This window comes from Falco cherrug, chromosome 8 (assembly GCF_023634085.1).
Source record: "Falco cherrug isolate bFalChe1 chromosome 8, bFalChe1.pri, whole genome shotgun sequence".
Lineage (NCBI taxonomy): Eukaryota > Metazoa > Chordata > Aves > Falconiformes > Falconidae > Falco > Falco cherrug.
Genome location: NC_073704.1, coordinates 11456124 through 11477753, shown reverse-complemented (window position 1 = coordinate 11477753; position 21630 = coordinate 11456124). Strand labels below are relative to the sequence as shown.

The following is a 21630-nucleotide window of genomic DNA, read 5'->3' as shown; positions in this document are numbered from 1 at the left end:
TTTTTTCTTTTTGGTGCAGAGATTCATCTGCTTTTCTTTCAAAAAGTAGATTTATTGACTTTGACTATGACATAAAGAGGCTTAAACTGTAGAAATGTTTTCATTAGCAGTGTGCAGGTGTTTTGTTTGGTTTTTATTTTTTGGTGTGTGCTTCAGTGCATTCTGGTTTAGCTTCCCTAAAGCTGTTGCTTCTTACATCACGTCCTTGCCATTCATTGCAGTCTACCCCTCCTCTCCTCAGTCATTGCCAGAACTCTGATTTTTTGTGTCTTACCTTATTACAAATGTTTACGCTTGCTTGAGTGCCCTTCTTTGGCAAAACCTCCATCACTTCCACTGGGATGCTTGTCTTCATAGTGAAGTTTAGCATAGGGTGTATAGGATGAAGTTCTGATCTGCTTACTGAACAAAATATTTACTGCAGTCGTCTTTCAGTATGGAAGAATTAGGCTTCAGGATTTTCCTTTTAATGGTATTTCTCTTCAGCTAGTGCAACAAGGTGTAAAGGCACATTGTGTGGAGCAGTGATGTACCCATCTGCTACCTGACTAAGAAATGCTGCATTTGGGAGACTGGTGTTCTAGCTGGCCCAGCTAAAGAGTATTAAATTCCTTTGGCAGTCAGAATATGTTTTGGTGCCATTGAGATTGTTCATTTGCACTACAGTAAGAGGTACAGTAGGATACATAAAGAAAGTCAGTATCTAGCTATTTAATTTCTGTGAAACGAGAATGACATCAGCTCAATGGCCATATTTTTATACCTCATAGAGTTTGCAAGGAAGTCACTAAAAGTAAAAACATAAAGAAGTAAAATTGCTGTAGTTGTAGACCTCTGTTTTTTCTCCCTGTAGAGTTTAGAATGGCCGTTGCTTTTTTTGACTAAATGTTAACATATGCAAGTACTTAAAGAATGACCAATACTTTGATGCTAATTGTTCTAAAAAGTACAGATTCATCAGAGCAAAAAGGTGGCTTCATGGACAGATATGAGGGGATTCAGTTGGCCCAGTACTTGTTGTAAAAAGCTTTAGAAAAAACTCATAAAACTTTTTTTGCGCATTGCTGCAAGAAAGCTCTGCCACACTCTGCAGTATATCTCTTCATATTTTCCATGATAGGAATATTTCCATATAATAGAAATCATTATTTTATTTTTAAAAGAACGAGCTATTAATAATTAACAGAACAGGTATTAAAAAAAAATCGTAACTTGGTATTACTCCCTAAAAGCGTAGTGGCAGACATTGAGAGTAGCATTTTTAGCTTCAAATTGACTTAATTAGGGCCTGATCGACAGTCATTGAAACATGCCAGCTATTCTTTGACTTCATTTACAGCTGAAGGTGGCTGGCCATTTTGAAGACCAGACCTTCAGGATCTGGAACTATTGATAGCTCTGTTGCTGATTTTACACATACTGGTTTTGTGACAGCAGTGAGATTTCTCTCATTTGCCAAAGAGTGAATGTCAAAAATCGGTACAATTGGAAAAAAACAGCCTCTTCTAACAGTTGTGAAACCTTTTGTATGTGTTATTTCTTTAGTTTAGGCTGTATGTAGAAGAAAAAAGAAAAAAAAGATACAGAAATGTATCATAACTATGTATGTTTAAATGTCAGCAACGCACAACTGACTGGACTTACTGGCAGACTTTACTAACACAAAACTAACCTAAGTTACAGAGTTCAGCAAAGCATACCAATGAAGTGAGGATTACTTGTGGTTTTGCTCTTGTATATAAACCATGAAGATGAAGAATTCATACTAAATCATCTCATTTCAGCGGTCACATATTTATATGTGTACAACTCACATTTCCACTGTAAAACCTCATATATTGAAACTAGGATTTAACACTTTAAAGCAGATTTCTAGGTGGATGGCCTTGCTGCATGTTTGCATCTCTCTCCCCCTCCTTTCCATCATTCATACCAAGACGATGTTGTAAGCCACATGACTGCCTGCCTGTAAGTGCTTTAAATAATTTTGTTATAAAACCCAAACAAACTACTTCAGATTTACTTGCAGCCGCGAAGATGGAATTCCGCATCCAGGAGGGCGCACGCCCTTTCGCAGCAGAACCATTAGACACAAAGCAACATGAATCTGGCAAAGACAGTAAGACTGGTGAGCAACCTAAACATGATGCCTTAGTTCCACAGCCAGCAAAAACAGAGGCTATAGACAAAAAGGATTCGCAGAGCAAAGACAAAGAAAAAATGCCTACACCTCTATCAGAACAGGTCTTAGAAACTGATTCACAAAAGAAAGGGGAAGCCAGTTTGGCAGAACCTGCGGTCAAGCCTCCTCCTCAGGAACAGAAGGACTTCTCATCTGAACTGCCTAAAGGGAGCAAAACAGATGAAAGGACTGCAGATGTGCCCTCATCATCCAACCAGGTTATGTCTATGAAATTTAAAGATGACCTTAAAGATGTCCAAGATCTTGCTGTCAGCCATGGTGAAAGTTCTCGATTGCTATCAGAACCCAAGGCAGAAGCAGCCAAATGTGAACTTCCTTCAGGCCCAGCTCCTGCTGTCCCCCAGGAGCTTCCACTCAAAGGCAGTTCCAAAACAAAATGGGAAACCACCGACCAACTGTTTGCCAAAGATGTCACTAAAGATGAACAGATCCACAGAGACAGGACGCTAGCTCTGCAAGAAGTCTCAGCAGTAACTGTAGATGGCCTGAAAACACCAAGCACCCAGAAAATCCCTGTGTGGGGGGAGGAAAAGGACCTGACCAAGGATGAGAGTGATGAGGAAGAAAGGTATGACTTCTATGATAAAGGGGAGGCTCGAATATTAGATGATGGTAAATTTACCACAGAGCCTGAAGTTAAGACACTTTCCCTAGACAAAGCAGACTTTCAAAAGGATGATGAAGCTAAGAGGTCACCTGATCTTCTCAAAGCAGAAAAAGAAATGGACCAAAGTGGGCTCCCAGCAATGGTAGACATGAAGAAGGAGGTGCAGCCAAGCACACAGCCACCCCCAGCCAAGTTAGGCCATGAACTGAGCCCCGAGAAAACGGTAGAGTACCCTGATACCACTCAGTTATCCAGAATAACAGAGAAAACCCCTGCAGCACCAAGTTTAACCACTGACAAGACTCCTACTCTAGAAGCTTCTCAAGAGAAAGATGTTAAAAAAGATACCAAGGAGGATAAGACAAGTGTTGCAGCTCCTCATCAAATGAAAGAAGAGGAGGATCGATCGGGAATGTCGAAGTATTTTGAAACCTCTGCTCTGAAAGAGGAAGCCTTCAAAGCCGAGGCTCTGAAACAAGGCAGTGATTACTATGAGCTAAGTGACACTAAAGAGACTGTGTATGAGCCTTATCAGACAGATCGCCTAATACCTGAAGACAAAGAGGAAGAGGAGGAAGAATTACAGGCAGAACTGGATCAACAGCAGAATGTGCCTGCTCACGAAATAGGTTACAGTACCCTGGCTCAGAGCTTCACACCAGACAAATCTGAAGAACCGAGTTCCCCAACAGAAAGAATGTTCACAATTGACCCCAAAGTCTATGGGGATAAGAGAGAACTCCACAGTAAAAATAAAGATGACCTGACTCTGAGCAGGAGCCTGGGACTTGGGGGCAGATCTGCAATTGAACAAAGAAGTATGTCTATTAACTTACCCATGTCCTGCCTGGATTCAATAGCTCTAGGATTTAGCTTTGGTCGTGCGCATGATCTTTCTCCCCTGGCTTCGGATATTCTAACTAACACTAGTGGAAGTATGGATGAAGGTGATGACTACTTGCCAGCAACCACACCAGCACTGGAGAAGGCCCCCTGCTTCCCCATTGATAGTAGAGAGGAAGATGAACACATCGAAGAAGAAAAAGCAACGGTGGAAGAAAAAGTCCAGCCTGAGACCTTAGCCGAATCACCTTTCCTTGCCAAAGATTATTACAAAAATGGGGCTGTCCTGGCTCCTGACCTGCCTGAAATGTTAGACTTGGCAGGGACAAGATCTAGATTAGCCTCCGTGAGTGCAGATGCTGAGGTGGCGCAAAAGAAGTCACTTTCTTCTGACACTGTTGTGGAAGACAGCAGTGCAGCCCTGCCACCTGTGACAGATGAAAACCACGTAACTCCAAAAGCTGAAAGTCAGCTAGAAGACTTGGGCTACTGTGTGTTCAATAAGTACACCGTCCCACTCCCTTCTCCAGTTCAGGACAGTGAGAATTTAACGAGCGACACCTGTCCCTTTTACGAAGGCACAGATGAAAAACTGAGGCGTGGCCTAGCTCCTGACCTGTCTTTAATAGAAGTAAAGCTGGCAGCAGCTGAAAAATCGAAAGAATTCCTCAGTGAAAAAGACTTAGGTCAGCATGTCACTGGTGAGTCTGTTCTGGCAAGGGACCTTGAGCAGGAGAAAAAAGAGAAGCTGGATACTGTGCTAGAAAAAAGTGAAGATCAAGTTGACTCTAAAGAGGTCTATCCCGTTAAAGGTGCAGAGCCAGAGAAGACAAGACCTGAGGCAATCTTAGAAACGAAAGAAGAAAGTATGGCTGATAAAGTTCACGTAACTGATGATACCAGGTATGACAGAATATCAGCTTCTGAGTTAGCAATAGAGAAGGATGCTGCTGCTTTGTTGATGGAGAAGGAGGAGAAGTCTCTTAGTGTTGTTCCTGAAATAGCTGAGGTAGAAGCTCCAATTAGACCTGATTACAATGCCATAAAGCACGATTTGGAAGTGGCTGCAAGGAGAGCTGACCAAGAATATCAGAGTCAGTTAGAGACTAAGATCAGTGAGGTGGTTTCTCTCCCTTCAGGGAAGGACAAAGCCTCTGTTAAAAGAGCAGAGCCTGAACCCAAAGACATTCAAGAGAAAGATCAGACCATCCTATCCAGAGAAGCAAAGGATGCAGATGTACTTTCCAAGACCGAGCCTAGTTATGTGAAGGACAGCACCAAACTGTTGGAAACAGAAATTAAGGAAAAAGTAACTAAGCCCGATCTGGTACATCAAGAGGCAGTTGATAAAGAGGAATCTTACGAGTCTAGTGGAGAGCATGATCAAGCCCAAGAAGGTTCGAATGGTGAATCCTTGAAACCAGAGGATATCAAAGCAGAACCTCCAAAACCTCCCATGTCTGGGGAAGAGACGCCTGCACAGTTACCAGCAAAGGAGCCTTCTGTGGAGCTTCTTCCAAAAACTGAGCCTCTCCAGGAAGAGCCTGCTGAGATTCAGATGGAGACCATACCACAGCCTGCGGAAGGAATTGAAAAGATTCCTGATACAGCTGTGAAACCTACGGAAGTCCAAAAGCTCCTGCCATGTGAAGTGACAGCTGGGGCCACAAAAGGGGAAGAACATGAAGAAGAAGTAGAAGTAGAGCAAAAAGAAAAAGAAGAGGATAAACAGCATCTTGTGTCAGAAATGCCCCCAGAAATAGACTTTGGGAAACCCTCTGCTGGAGAAATGCTAGCCAAGGGTAGCCCAGAAGCACTGCCTGAACTGAAAGGCATTATTGAATCCGTGGTGACAGTAGAGGATGACTTTATCACAGTGGTGCAGACAACAGTTGATGAGGGTGAATCTGCTTCTCACAGTGTGCGCTTTGCTGCTACTCAGCAGGAAGATATCGAGGCAGGGGACTCCCAGGCTGAAGAGGAGCTGGAAGTTGAGGAAATGGTTGACATTCAAGCTGAGCCCAAGGAGGGCTCCCCAGAAGCTCCTGCTTCACCCCAGAGAGAAGAAATCCTGCTCACCGACTACAAGACAGAGACGTGTGATGATTACAAAGATGAAACAACAATCGATGACTCCATCATGGATACAGACAGTCTCTGGGCAGATACTCAAGGTGTGCATTATCCTTTCTGTTTTGTCTGTTAAATATTTTTTCTTCCAATTCATAATGATCAAAAAGCAAAATTATTATAGTGGTAATAGTAATCTCAGCATGTTTCAGAAAAATGGTAAAATAGTCTGCCTTTTTTTAATAATCCGTCTGCTCTGTCTTCAACTATTTTTCCCTGCTCCACCACAGTATTGTTAACATTTGTTACTAATCTTTTGTTTGTTGTTATAATTTGCTCTGATCCTACAGATGATGATAGGAGCATCATGACTGAACAGTTAGAGACTGTTCCTAAAGAGGAGAAGGCAGAGAGAGAATTGCGAAGATCATCTCTCGATAAGCATAAAAAAGAGAAACCTTTTAAAACTGGGAGAGGCAGGATTTCTACTCCTGAAAGGAAAATAGCTAAAAAGGAACCTAGCACACTCTCCAGAGATGAAGTGAGAAGGAAAAAAGGTTCATTTAACACTCCCTATTACAATTTTTTTTTCTGTTATTAATTTTTTTAATTATTTTTTACTATTGTACGATACTATCCAATTACTCTATTGCAGATGATGTGCACCTTAACAGTATTTACAGTAGTGCTTTATAATGAGACATTCCACAACTATATGAAAAGCCATGTGCAAGGCTCACTGCTCCACCGGTCCCGTTTCATTGTAGGCGTCCCCACTGATCGCTGGGTAACACATCTGAGGTCAATGCACCAGTGCTGCCCCTCTTCCAACTTTGGATTTGTTCATCCCAGTAGAAGCGGCGCATCGGGTTGGAGTTGTGGAGCAGTGGGCCTGCCACTTGATGTATTGTCATATGAAACTGTTTGCTGGGGTTTTTTCCTGATTCTATGTTTTTGTGTTTTTTTTGTCCATAGCAGTGTATAAGAAAGCTGAACTTGCTAAAAAAACTGAAGTTCAGGCCCACTCTCCCTCCAGGAAAATCATTTTAAAACCTGCTATCAAATATACTAGACCAACTCATCTCTCCTGTGTTAAACGGAAGCAGACAGGTGACTGCGTTCTGTTCAGTTATGCAATGTGGCTGGCAAACATAGACATTTTTTTTTTTTGTAAATCTCATGGCTATAGCAGCTTCTCTATTTTTTTTTTTTCCTCCAAGAGTATCAGTCTTCACAAATAGTATTGCTTTTGTAGTGGTTTGTATCATCTTTCTTTTCTTTCTTTCTTTCCTGGTATTTTTTTGTTTATTTAATGGAGGCCATGATCATGTATGCTTGTCATTGCTTGGACCTCCCAAGTGCTGTGGTTGTACCTTGGCATCGTGCTTATAGTGTGGTGTTGTAGGAATCTTTACTCATCTTTTTGTTCTTTTTTCTTTCTTTCTTTTTAATTACCCATGTTTTGTTTTTTTTTTCTGGTGGGAAAATGTTGACAGCTTAAACCATGGTATGCATTTCCATTATTTTGCTTTTTTACTCTCATGCATAATAAGAAGTGTTTCAGACTTATACTTTGTTGATTGATGTTATCTGCATTGACGCTTCCCAATCTGTTACTGATGTTTATGCTGTACAGTCAAAATCCACAGGGGGAATCCAGCCACATGCAGCATGAAGCTGAGAGAGAAGAAATCTGAGCTCACACTACGAATGCATTGCAAGCAAAAATCTTAATATTCAGTAGCGGAAGATGAAAGGATGAAACAAATTATTCCTGTTACATCTTGATAAGTGTATCATTATTTAAGGACCAAAAAGAACACTTCCAGCATTTTCATCATACTATTCATTGTTACTGTGAGTTCAGGGTGGAAAGATGAACATCTTCTCTGGTGATCTTAAAAAAAAAAATTTTTGCTAAGAGAGGTCAGGTTTTCTGTCATATAATGTAGCCGCATAGTGTAGCGCAGTTGTTCATCAGTAAAACTCAGGCTATTAAGAGAAGAACCATGCACCGCAGTGCAAAACTGCATAGGCCTCTTCTCATGGCTCAGAAATTAAGAACAGGATTTATTATCCATCCTGTAGTTAAACAGTGCAATACCAAAAGTGTTCCTAAAAAGCCATTCCCATCCAGTTTTGCACCAATGAGTCACTCCTGTTCTAAATTCAGACCAGTCTTGGTATGGATGTGTGACTACTGAAAAATACAGTAAGAGGATAGTTAAGCGAGGGTAGCTTTAATGTCATGCCTCAACTGTATGAAGTGTGTATTGTTTCCTAGTTGCATTCCATCAGCACAACAGAAGTAAATACTCAGTCCCATCCCCTTGATCCTGTGAGGGAATCTGGTCCTTTTACTTCCGCCGTCACGAGGAACGGAGCCAGGCAAGGAAAGGCTGATCCAGGCGCTCTGTGTGGCAGGGACGGCTCCTCCTCAGTTTGCAGTTTCTCTGTGCTAACTTGCACTCTGGACCAGAACAACTCAGGAGTGAGGAGTATTAAAAAAGGATTAAAACAACTCTTGGTACCTCTTGCTCTTTGCTGAAGCGCAGCTGGATCGGCTCAGAAGTTATGACCCATCATTGCCATATTGTTTCAGAAGACCCAGGGGGTTCAATGAGCAGTGGAAAGGGGGGTGGGCGGGGAAGTGTCAGGTTTGTAGTGCTCTCAACTTCATTGCACTTCTACAGCCATGTGGTCAGTGCTGTCTTGCCGTCAGGTACTCTACTACTAACTACTACTGACTCCTCTGAATTCTTCTGGCCCATATTGTCCTGGAGAGTCCTGAGTTGTATTTGCGTAAGGAAATCTGCCAGGTGCCTTAAATGTCTGCTGCCTGGAAACTGTCAGAGCCTTTTCTCTCTCATTCCAATACATAGTGAAGCAGATGTGTTAGTCAAAGTGAAAAATGTAATACAAAACTGACCTCCCAGGACATTTAAATCCTGAAGTGGAGAGCAACCAAAATGATGGACACAAAATGATCGTAACATTTTCAGTAATGTGGGTTGAACTTTGAGGTTTGGGCTTTAAAGCAGAGGAGCTTGAACCACACCACAAAGTGAACAAAATTATCTCGTAGAATGTTTCACCATATCAGCGTTGCTGGAAAATTCACAATAGCCTGTATTTTCTTCTACCTCACCTTTTTACACTTACTGATGGGACTTGAGTGGAGGCTGTGAGAAAGAGTCCAGTGCTATGTGATATCCTAAGAGTGTGGGCAGCCATATGTTAACCTACATATCCTTGAGCCTGAACCAGTCATCCAGTTCTTTCCAGCATCTGGAATTTAGAGGGACATTGTATGTCTCCCATTTTCCTTTTATATAAAATATAGCACCATTTCTTGAAGCTGGATTTGACTGTCAGTGTACTTGATTTGGAATGGTCTTGTCAGCTTTAGTGATACCTGGCCAGTGGGCCCACACCAAGTCCCTTGGCAGTGTAGTCTAGACAGCTTTGAGTGTATTGCAGTGAAAACCTCCATGTTGCATTTCTTGTGGCTTTAAAACGAAACATGTCCAATCATAATGTACAAGTGTCTAAAAAAAAAAGTTAATATTTGCTCGTGTTTTCTGTGTAGTGGCCTGGGAAATGACATCTTTCCCCTATTTCCTCCCAATACCAGAAGAAAATTCCCATGTCACTGGTAAGCACTGGCAAATACTGGTAACTTACAGTGCTGTAGCCACAAGAGTGGGATTGCTTTTTAAGAGACTCATCCTTGCCATTTGAAAAAGAAACTGCATGGCCAACTCTGAGGAAAGACTTGTGAAGTCTTTGCCTTGACCGGTGTAGCTCCATGAATGAAACCCCAATCTGACTGGTGTTGCGTTAGCGGCAGTGAGATGCCGCTGCATTTATGCCATCAGAGCAGTATTTATGGTGGCAAGGCCTGGGCAATTACCTGGCTATGAGCGGGAGTCGCTATGTGATACACTTCTGTTCCTTGTCTTCAATTCTGGGGTCACCCCCTGAGGTAAAACATGTCTGTTGTGTATTTAAACTGGCAGCAGAGCCTGTAGAGATCTTTTGTTCAGATGGAGAAGTGATGGTGCTTTCAGGTAAGTCAGCACAAGCAGCACGCTATTCTTTCCACTTTGTGATGGTGGCTGGTTAGGGTTCGATACCAAGGGACTGAGGGAAGATGCTATTTGTGGTTATTTAGAAAAGGTGCAAAACAGACCAAACCCAGCAGTAATGGATGTGCTAAAATGTGATGCAGGAGGGCTGTGTTGTACTTATCCCTGCTACAGATTTAGAAAAACTGAAGTATGCAGTTACATACTCCTTTACCTCTCACGAGTTTTCTCTTCTACTCCTTCAATTAAACAAAAATAAATATATTAACAGGGCAGAACTAGAGTGGGAACTGTGCCAGATAAACCAGAGGTCTCCTCACCACACCTGGGAGCTGCACAGGGAAAGGAGGAAATTAGTTGGTTCTGTCCTGTACGATGCATTGGGGTTGGTTTTACAGTTGGAAGACAGTTGGGTTTACAGCAGAAGATTGTCATCTGGGACTACTGTCCTGCTTCTGCATTTACTAAGGGCATGGCATCCTGGCATAGATGCCAAAAGAGTTCACATCTAGTTTTTGTGTGGCAGATTACATCCTAAGCAGCAGTGTTGGGGTGAAACTAATAACCTGCTTTCCAAAAAGCTGCCCCATTCCAAAGCTTCTCGTAAGGATGGGATCTTAAGTCAGAGTAAAATCTTGTTGTATCAAATAAAGGAAATAATGAATTAACGTACTTGATGTCCCAGATAGAATTTGAGTTGGTAAAGTCTTGGCTTAGTTGACCCACAGCACACTGACCTTGTTGATGCAACTAGGGTGATAATTCAACAGTGAATCTCTCTCTTTCCATTAGGAATTTTAGCTAATATTTTGACAAGTGGTGATTTCAGGGGCCTCTCTTAAAATTTTCGTTTGTGGATTACTTAAAGCAGCCTGATTTTTTTAGAAGACAGTCCCAAAAATCAGGTTGCTAAGGTGTTTGAGGACTGACCTTTGGAACTAAAGCCTCTTATAGTTGTCAGCTATTTCTTGAACTCTACTGTAGTTTCTAGACTTCTAGGAACATGAATACAAAATACTGATTTGTTTGGAATGTGTAGAATACTATTTTGTTACAAGTATGATGAATACAGGACATAATTTTAAGGCAGGTACATTTCTGCATACAGATCACTGAGAGTAATTCACAAAGTACTTGCTTTGCATGTAGTTCCAAGGCATTTAATTGTTCTAACAAATGTACTAAGTGGAAATGCTTATTATTATTGATTTTAACTATCAAGTCTTTCTTTGTGTCTCTCAGCAGCAGGTGGTGAAACTAACCAGGCTCCCAGTGTATTTAAACAAGCAAAGGAAAAACTCTCAGTGAGTAAAATCATCTTATTGTTCATCTTTATGATCTCTGTTTGTCCTCATTTCCTATCTTTTTGTGTTAATTCAGTAAGTGTGTGTTCCATTTAAAATTTGTGTTCCATTTAGAATTTGTTTGCCATATTCATTATTCATTTAAAAGGGTAATTAAAGCCACCTTTCCTGAACAAGCTCTGAATTACAGTCCCGGGTAGTAGATGATGACAGTTTGCAGATTCATAGGGGGTACACAGACTCCAAACTGCAAGAGTTGGATGTGTTCAGCATTTTGAGCCAGGACATCCTCTGGGATAAACTATGTACCGTGGCCTTTTCTGCAGCACCCAACTCATAGTGCCACCTTGTTCAGTTGCTGTGTAGGCAGAAACCCTCCCCCAGGACTCACTGGTCTTCTGACGCACCCCTACATAGCCGTGCATTCTGCAGGAGCCATGCCTGTGTAGAAGTTACTGGCCATTAGCATTTTCTGTGCAATTAAGTGCTTTCTGAATGGCCATTTCCTGGGCTGCCAACTTCTGTCTGTGTTTTAATGTGACAGTTAGGTGCCCTGCCTTCAGCTGCTCTGCAGCCTGTTCTGTTCCCTGTGTTTGGCTCTCCCCCGCTGAGTTTCCTTCAGCAAATGCTGCAGTGCCTCTCCGCCCTGCTCCCATGCTGACCCTATGCTCTTCCTGTCCCATCCCTCCAAAATCCCCAGGAAATCAACTTACTTTCACTATTCCCTATGCAACTGTTTCTTACATCACCCTGGCACACGCTAATTCACATCTGCAGCACAATGCTTTGTCATTGTAGCCATCATGAACAGTGAAGTTCCTTAGGATTCCTCTAAATTTCCAAAATATTCCATGGCTGATTCGTTTCCTTTGTCTAACCGGATCACCAGTTCATCGGGCAATGAAAAGGTCTGCCTCATAAAGTGCTATGCATTATTTATGAATCATAAGAAATCATTAATGATAACAGCATAACTGATTGGAGAGTTTGGAGGAGCTGTGAAATTCAGAGTTGAAAATCAGCCGTGGATTCTGGGATTTCCTGTGTTTTTTCAGGTCTGATCGATTTCAGCTCATAGCTGGAAGACTGCTAGAGCTTCTTTACTAGTACAGTAAGAAATATCTGGACAGGTTTCTGGGCTGAGTCAACAGTATGGTTTATTACTGTCTTTTCTCGAGGGATGATCAGCACTTAGCACAAGAGGAGTCAATACTAGCCTATTTTCAGAGTCATCTGTGTTCATGCAGTGCTCTAAGTACAAGCAATGCAAAGTCATTCTCTGAAATGGTCTGCTTTCTACACACCTTTCTTATTCCTGTCCTTTACATTATAGCAAAGATCAGAAGTCTGTCCCCTGCTTACTTTCTCTCCCTGCTGCCTTGCTTCTCTGACTGCCACACTCACGCAAATCTTGGACATTTTCTCTTCTTTGCCTTGGCTTCACCAGTGCTTTTATAAAGACCTCTGCCTTTTTGTTGTTGTTTCTGCCTGATTTTCAGCTTTTACGTCCTTCAAGTGCAGTCTTTTCCTCTCCACTGGTAATGTGAGATCATCCAAACTGGTCAGTTTTGTTACCCATCTTCAAACTACAGTTTACATACTGCTTTGCAGAACAAGTTCAGGAAAGGCTAAGCAGTTCCATCTGCTGGAAGGATCTGTGTACCTGTGGTAGCGAGATGATAAAAACATTGCTTATGTTAGGAATACCTCTGAAATAAAGTGAGGTTACTGCATCCCAAGTTCAGCAATCCTTGAGTCTTAGTCACGGTTACGTAGATCTTTGTGCTGTGGACAGCTGGCACTTCCAGCAACGTGAATTATAACAGTCAAAGGTAATGTATTGCTAACAGAGAATAAGAATGTTTTTCTAGGTAAACCACAGGCAGAGATTGAGGCGTTTGGTTTCTTTGGTTGCTTTACCAGCCTCAGGCATGTCACTGAAATCTGGTTGGACCAAGATTCTGCTGCTTTTACTGATACTAAAAAGTGCTTGCTCCCTAAATAACGCTGAAGGGATCTAGACTGTGATAATCTCAGAGCAGTGCATTAGCTCAAGGTCATGCATTTTCCCCAGCTGTTCCACTGAAAGATCTCAGTCTCGTCCATCTTTAGCATCCCCATTAGATGCACGTATTCACCGAGGACGCTATGCAACACGAGTAAAAAGGACAAGTGTCTACATTGTGCTTAGAATCTTAATCTGTAAAGAGTTTTCCAGTTGTCTTGGAGGAATCGTTTTGTATGACCCAGAAGTTGGAAAAGATGAAAACCACTGAATGAACATTTGGGCCTCAGACTGTGCATGCTTAGTTATATCTCAAGTTCAGAAAACCAGGTGGAATGTGTTCACAGAATATCTGCTCCTTGGAGCCACCCAACATAGATACCCTGCTTCCACAGAGTTTAAGCATCAGTAAACACCTTAGTGGATTTGTAAATAATGGCCCAAAGCTTCAAAAGGGGCCCATAAACTGAACTATGACAAATCAGTCAAAGTCTGGAGGAGCCTTTGGTGTGACAGAAACACATGTTGTGCAGTTTCTATGTAAAATATTATTCAGTGATTTTTTTGTTTATTCTCAGACAGTGAAATAAGTATTAATAGAAAGAGTCATAAATGTGTTGCAAAATTCATTCTAGGAAGATGTTCTTGCACTTCCATCCTTTGAATTAATTTCTTGTCTTGCTACTCGATATGGATGATGATATCCAGTAGAAGTCCTCTGAGCTGTGTTGTAGGGCTGGGATTGTTTGTTACACAGTTCTGCAACTCTTAATCGTATTGATGATGTCACGAGTGATGTTCAGCACACCAGCCTCAGTTTTCTATAGGCGGGGTACGTAGCCTAAGCCAGATCCTAGACAATCCATTCTCTTCTCATTTTCTAATAAAGACAACTTAAGAAATAACTTATACACCTTTTCTGAACATTGAGAAGGTCTAGGTGACTGACTTAGATCAAATGCCAAATTTTTCATTGCTAAAGTTCTGTATCAAATCCCATAATTACAGGCCCATTGGGATTGCTCTGATGTATGAATACAGAGAGAATCAGGATCAAATTGCCAAGATAACAGCCCTGCAGTTGTTCTTTGTTTTATCAGTTATACCTGTGGGAGAAAAAAAAAAAATGTCACTGAAGCAAGTAGCCTGGTTCTCTTTCAAGGAAATTCTTTTTTTCAAAGCAGTTAGGCGCTCTTAAGGTTCAACGAAGAATTTTCAATCTCCCCTATTTGTGTTTTGATTGTTCTTTCAAGGGGATATATCATTATTCAGAATCAGAGAAGTATCTGATCACAATGACATGTCAGCTTTTCAACCATATACGGGTTTCTTCATCCCAGAACTCCACATTGTCAATATAAATCTATGAATTTCTGTAGAGTGACACCAAGTGCACAGAATACAGTGTTTGAGGTGCATTAGGGATTTTGTGTGTACACAGTGGCACAAGAAGCAATACTGTCTTGTCCTTCTGCCATTGTGGGAATGCTGCTCTAACTTTGCTTTTAAGATTTCCACCATTTTATTCTTGACTGTAGCCCTGGAGGGTTATATTTCAAATGCACAACTTAATTTTAAAGGACTAGGATCTCTTGGTGCTCCTGTAGTTTAGCATTTGTTTCTAATGCAGCCAGCCAGCAGTTGTACCAGTAACTGGCACCAGTTTTGTCCTATTAACACAAGAAAAAAATAGTAACTTTGCCCAGCCCCAGACAGCACAGAACGGAAACTTTCATGCATATCAGAACTGCATAGGCATCATTACCAGACACAGGAAAAGTATTAATTCATAGCTTGGCATTTTTTTTCGTCCATGTTGCATGTATTTTCCTTTTGTCCAGCTTCATGTTGTGTTTTCTTTTGTTTGTTTTCTCATGACTAGACTGCCTCTTTGTCAAAGATTCCTGCCTCAAAGTCTAGAGCAAAGTCATTGCTTCCTCCAAGACCCAGCTCTGCTTGCTCATTAACTACTAAAAGGGCCACTTTTCTCGATACAGACAGTTATTATGTACGGCCCTCCTCAGCAGGCCCAAGAGACTGCTTGCCCTACTCAAAATCAGATGCTAAGGTAAGGTAGCAGATTTGGTAGAGAGAGTTAGCTTGGAGAAATGTAGGTGAACTCCATGGATGACATTCTTTACCCACTGAATTTGAGTAATTCTCTGCGAAGCTTACGTGGGATTACTTACATCCTGATTATCAGGCTACAAGATTTGTGCTACCAAATGTATAAAAATGAAGATTTTCCAGAGGAAACATAAGTGAAATAAGTTATAACTAGAGGGAAATATCTTCTTTCTATTGGTGATATGGATGCTGCTTCATTGATCGCTAAGAAGTTGCACCCATTTGCACGTGGGTAAGTGGCAAGGAACATCAGTACTAATTTGCCTTCCAAGTTCAAAAAACATAATTTTCTACCAGTCAGTATTCTCTGAAAACAAATTCAGTCCCCAGTGTAGGAGAGTACAGTTCTAATCACCAGCAACAAGGGCAGAAGCCAAACACTCTGGGAACCAAATTTGGCCTATGCATGGGAACCCTGTTGAAGTTGCAGTACAAATTTAAAGAGGTGTTTGGCAGTCCACCCTAGCTTCCCCATGTTTACATTTCACTTGTGTTTCAAATCAACTTGATGCTGAGTTGATGACTAGCCCCATTTAAAAACTGTTTTGACTATTGACTTCCATTTTCTGTGTAACACTGTGCTTGGTGTGTCTTTTACTGGTTGGGCCCATCACCGTATTTGTCTTTGAAAGGGCTATATGCTTATGCAAGGCTGTCTTTGGCTGCCCATCCCGTAAGTTCAAAAATATTCTAACATACATGTCCATTGCTCTAACCATGGTAAAAGAAGGTATCTGCTGATTTCAAAAAGTAAAAAGTTGAGTATGGGAGTAAATAAGTAACCACAATTAATAGTCCTGCACTCAAAAAAAACCCAAAAAACTGTAGCTAAAAATTTTTCTCTCTCAAAAAATTACAAGTTAGTGTTTGAAAATGGTATTCTAGGCACCAGTATTGCAGTTACTTTGCAGGTAAATTCACATAGGAATTTCAAACCTGAGCTCCAGAGAATTCTTTTACTTTCAACTTGCACTTAAAAAAACCCCTTTGTTCCTTCTTAAGAACCAAATATTCAATCCGCCCATATTTGGATCCAAGATTAGCTGTATCTGTCTTAAGGTAGCTCAGAAGGTGACTATTGGGTGTTTTGACACAGTAGAGAAGGACCAGGGAGCTAAGCAGAGGGCATTGGGGGGTGGCTGAATCCCCACAGGTTCCTATGTGAGTAGTAAACTGAGCCCATAGGATGAGGTATCCTCCTCTGTATATAGGTTGAGAGAAATCGCAGGCCAGAAAGGGAGTTTTGAAAACTAAACCTTCCTTTTTTTTATTTTGCTGCTATTAGGATGGAGTAAGCAAGAGTCCCGAAAAGCGTTCCTCTTTACCAAGACCTTCCTCTATCCTTCCTCCTCGAAGAGGTGTATCAGGAGACCGAGACAGAGAGGATAACTCTCTCTCCCTCACAGCTTCACTTTCCTCTTCAGTACGACGGACTACCCGTATGTTTTTTGCATATTAACCTTCTCCTACTGCTGTGCGTGTCTCCCATCCTTGTTACATTTAGCATCATGCGTCCCTACCTTTTATGCAGAGGGGTAGGTCTGGGGTTTGCTGTTGGAAATCAGAGCCCCACAGACTGATTTTGTTCAGGTAACAAGTGCTGAGCAGCAAGGGCTTGAAACGAGCGACAGGAAGCACCCCTTCCATAGCCTGCAGTGCCCAGAGCGAGGACTGCTGTTCAGGCTAATCACTGACACTAGGCAATGCCTTTGCAGGAAGCTCAAAGCCAGGTAAGATATTTAACACAGGGCATTTACAAACAGCGGGAAGAAAAATGAGACAAACCTGAAGCAGGCAATGTAAAATATTCTGACGGATCTTGGAAAAGTGAACCTAGTAATTACAGTCAGTAATTTGCTGTTTCATAGTAATGATCTCCCTGTGGTCTAATCCTAGGGTAAAAACTCTGCTGAGATGTTACCTAGTGGAATGAGTCACTAGGGGAAATTAGGATAGTAAACCAGCAAGGTCCTTTTATGTGGACCAATGTTAGCAAATCACAAGGCAAAAGAAATTACAGGACAAAGAGAATTTTACCATGTACCCCCAGAATTTTTAGCTAGATTTGCATTCATCCGAGGCCTCAGAACCTGGATGTGGCTCCCTGATTTCCAATAGGAATTCCTCTGTGTTCTCTCATTAAAAACCAATCTCAGCACTTTTTAAGACAGCTTAAGGGAACTAGATGATTAAATTTGACAAAAAAAGCCCTTTGAAAGTCTTGGGTGATGCTCCAAGGGTAAAACAGAGACCCTTTGTAAGCAGAGTGACCCCCAGCTGGCACAGCAGCCCATTCTGCTGACTAAGAGTGAGAGGCCATTGAGCATTTGCCAATGTGGTGATGGCCTGAGGAATGAAAAATAAATATACCAAAGCTGCAGGGAGCTAGGGAAAAAAAAAATCATTCCCGTTCTGTCTCGGTATAGTGAGAAGGTTCTGGTTTAGGGTTGATTTGGAAAGAAAGAAACCGTTCAGGGAAACTGGAGGTAAGTGTGGAGTATGTTCCATCTATCTAATGAGTTATGCAGAGAAAAGAGTTTCTCCTGGACCCCAGGGGCAGCAGTGAGTTGGGTTTGGTCCACCAGCATTATATAAACAGAATGATTAAGAAATACTTTAAATGAGATTTTGATTAGTCCTGCTGGTTGCTGTAGAGAGGCCCATTGGATCTATAGTTCCTGAACATTTTAAAGATGAAAACCTTTGTTCACCCCTTTGGTATCAGGGTTCACAGGTTTTGGTGGCTGGTTTGTTTTGTTTGTTCTTTCTCTCCCTGAGTATTCTCAGCAAAGCTTTAGTTCCAGCAGCATATGGAGGTATCTCAGTTTCTGTTTATTTGCGTTTTGAGAGTTACAAGCAGAACTGGCTGCGGAAAGCGCAGTGCCACTCCTAAACTGGTTCTTGTGCTCAATGAAAAGGACTGACAATGCCATAACACTGAATGGAGCTACTACAAAATGTTACAGCATTTATTTATTTTGAACTTGCGTGCATTAACTGGAATGTGACATTTAATTAAGGTTGCCTTCTGTAATTGCTTTCTTTCACTGCACTCATAAGAAATAGCAATTGAATGCGAGGGACACCTGCCCATCCACACAACAGAGCTATGACTTGTTCATCAGCCAAATGCTCACCCAGGCTTCAACTGGAGATACCAGATTACCGGCAGTGGTATGTGACCAGCAGCAGCCAGGTACTCAGAGCCTTTAGTTTCAGGATTACAATCAGAATTTTTCCCACTCTCTCGTTTAACACCCATATCCATTGAAATTGGTGACAACATTCTTACTGGCTAGTCAGGTTGTCAGATCAAGTCCCAAAGGTTAGATTCCAAGGGTGCTTCTCGTCCTTTCCCCAAAACAGAATTCAGTGTGATATTGTACATGGTTTACCAAGCTTTGCAGGAAGCATAGGTGTTACGGGAAGCACACCTGTGTTACAGAACAGAGAGCCCAGTTACCATATAGGCAATTTACCAGCTCAGTCGCACATGACAAGGTAGCTCCTGGCAGATTGATTAGTAAGACACAGAGGCAGACATCCAGTCTGCTGTTCCAGCCCTAGCATGGCTGTATTAGAGCTGCATCTCACTTGGCAGACAGGGCTGCAGTCTTGAGAGGTACAGAGGGAAGAAGACCTGTATATCTGTGGGTCTAATGCTGTGATTTTTTTCTTGCACGTAGGATCAGAACCAATTCGTAGCAGAACAGGGAAAAGCGGAACTTCTACCCCCACTACTCCTGGCTCCACTGCCATCACTCCAGGGACACCACCAAGCTACGCCTCCCGTACGCCAGGCACTCCAGGGACACCCAGCTACTCCAGAACCCCACACACTCCTGGGACCCCCAAATCTGCCATACTGGTTCCTACTGAGAAAAAAGTTGCCATAATTCGCACTCCTCCTAAATCTCCAGCCACTCCAAAGCAGCTACGAGTTATTAATCAGCCTCTACCTGACCTCAAGAACGTCAGGTCCAAAATTGGATCAACAGATAACATCAAATACCAGCCTAAAGGGGGGCAGGTAAGGATTCCACTCTTTATGTTCATCCATATGTGATTTAGTCCTATGTGTGCGCTTTTGGGATAGGTATGGGATGACAGACGTTTTGAGTTGCCTCACAAATGCTGCTTCTATTGTCCATACATATTGTTTAAATGATGTTAAATGGCGAGAGCTAGGACAATCTTCAGAAAGTATTTTGTCACCTGAAAACTAACAGTGCCTCACTGAGACCAGTTGAAAATTTTCAAACAAGAGTTTGCACTTCATGCCATAGATCTGTTTCAGCCTGAGTCTCAGCAGTTGCTGCTTTCTTAGTCTTCATCACAACCATCACAAATGAAAGAGGTTTGTTTTAATTCAAGCAAGTGTAAATTCAACTTAGATAGATGTTAGCAGGATTGCATAGCATCATGACCTTTTCCTGTGTCATTTTACGTAACACATGCATTGTGTTGGGTGATGTTACTGATGGTTGCAGCCTCCAACCTGGTAAATCTACCCCCAGTTAAAGATGATGGGAGGGGACAGACCTGTTTTTCTGTAGAGTTTGAATAAGCAGGAACAGGGCTTAAATTTTATTAAAAAAAAAAAAACTAAATTGTGTATTACATAAACTGGAGAATGTACATAATATAAGAAAAGGTGAATGTGTAATAAGGGAGATCAGGATTTTCTGTTCTCACTTTCTGAAAGAACAAGAATTCAGGGACATGCTGATGCAGTTAAAAGGCAAAAAAAAAAAAATACTCTTTCATACCTTGCAGAGTTTTGCAATGAAGTGCATTTTCATGAGGATTGCTTTTGGCTGAAGACTAAATATGTATGTAGGGCAACAAAATCATAGAATGGTTTGGGTTAGAGGGGACCTTAAAGGTCATCTAGTTCCAACCCCCTCCAGCGTGGCCTTGAACACTTCCAGGGATGGGGCCTCCACAGCTCCTCTGGGCAGCCTGTTCCAGTGCCTCACCACCACCACAGTGAAGAATTTCTTCCTTATAGCTGGTCTAAATCTACCCTCATTCAGTTTAAAACCATTAGCCCTTGCCCTATCATAACAACCCCCGCTAAAAAGCTTGTCCTCATCTTTCTTATGAGCCCCCTTTAAGTACTGGAAGGCTGCTAGAAGGTCTCTCCAGTGCCTTCTCTTCTCCAGGCTGAAAAGCCCCAACTCTCAACCTGTGTTCATAGGAGAGGTGCTGCAGCCCTCTGACCATCTTTGTGGCCCTCCCCTGGACTCATTCCAGGTCCATGTCCTTATTATGTTGGGAGCCACAGAGCTGAACACAGTGCTCCAGGTGGGGTCTCACAAGAGCAGAGTAGAAGGGGAGAATTGCCTTCCTCAGCCTTCTGGCCACGCTTCTTTTGGTGCAGCCCAGGGCTCGGTTGGCTTTCTGGGCTGCAAATGCACATTGCTGGGTCATGTTGAGCTTCTCATCCACCAACACCCCCAAATCTTTCTCCTCTTGGCTGCTCGCAATCCATTCTCTGCTCAGCTTGTATTTGTGCTTGGGATTGCCCCCACCCATGTGCAGGACCTTGCACTTGGCCTTGTTGAAATCCCCTGTTACTACAGACAGAACTTAGCAAACTTTGGAAAGGACAGTAAAGGTGTAGGCTTTTAAGCTAAGCAGAAATTTTTGGAGATTGAGGAAAAATCAGATAGGAAGTCCCATATATCTTCCTGAGATATGGTGTTTATACCTTCCTCTGAAGTGTCTCTGTTTAATGCCCTACCAAGCAGAGCTAAGGCCAGTGCTGGAATAGCCTCTCATTTGAGGCAATGCAGAAATGGTAGCACAGAGGGCATTCAAAGCCAAAATTACATCCAAGCAATTTGTCTTTCTGTTTGGAAGAACAGTTGCTCTAGCTTACAGCGTTAAGCATTCCATTCTATTAATACTTAAAGAGTTATAAAACCATTTATAACCTTGAAGAAATTCTATTTTATTTAGAAACAAAGAGGCTGAATGAGGGAAAAGAATATAGCTTACCAATATTTATGCCAAAAATATAGACAACTCAGTCTTGCGGGTGTAAAAATTATGTTGATTTATTTTTTGTAAAATGCACCTGTGCATTTCATATTGATTCTGGACACAACCCCACAAGGAAAACACCCAGTGCCCCCAGCTCCCTTTTCTTCCCTGGGATTGCTGCATGACAGCAATGGCAGTGTGAGTGCTTTAGAAAAGGTTCACTTCTCAACTACCTCCAGGGACAGGGCATCAGGGTGAAAAACATGCTCCCCGATTCAGCTCTCCTGACAAGACATTCCAGAAAGTTGAGTTGCACAATGTTTCCTGATCAGATACTTACATATATGTATCCGAGTTTTGGAATTCATAGTGAAACGTACTGAACAGTGAGGTTT

At 42.0% G+C, this 21630-nt stretch overlaps 1 protein-coding gene across 41 annotated transcripts in view; it reads left to right on the top strand.

The window, feature by feature from the left end:
- Positions 1-21630, top strand: part of MAP2 (microtubule associated protein 2) — a 235163-nt gene that overhangs the window by 195407 nt on the left and 18126 nt on the right. For 22 of the 41 annotated variants that reach the window (XM_055718913.1, XM_055718906.1, XM_055718927.1 and 19 more), the window contains 7 exons: positions 2030-5827; positions 6074-6280; positions 6699-6833; positions 11054-11115; positions 15003-15188; positions 16533-16686; positions 18934-19277. In XM_055718913.1, coding sequence (XP_055574888.1) covers positions 2030-5827; positions 6074-6280; positions 6699-6833; positions 11054-11115; positions 15003-15188; positions 16533-16686; positions 18934-19277 — 4886 coding nt within the window. The remainder of the gene's footprint in view (positions 1-2029; positions 5828-6073; positions 6281-6698; positions 6834-11053; positions 11116-15002; positions 15189-16532; positions 16687-18933; positions 19278-21630) is intronic. The other 19 variants (XM_055718942.1, XM_055718939.1, XM_055718938.1 and 16 more) reach the window with 7 other exon arrangements.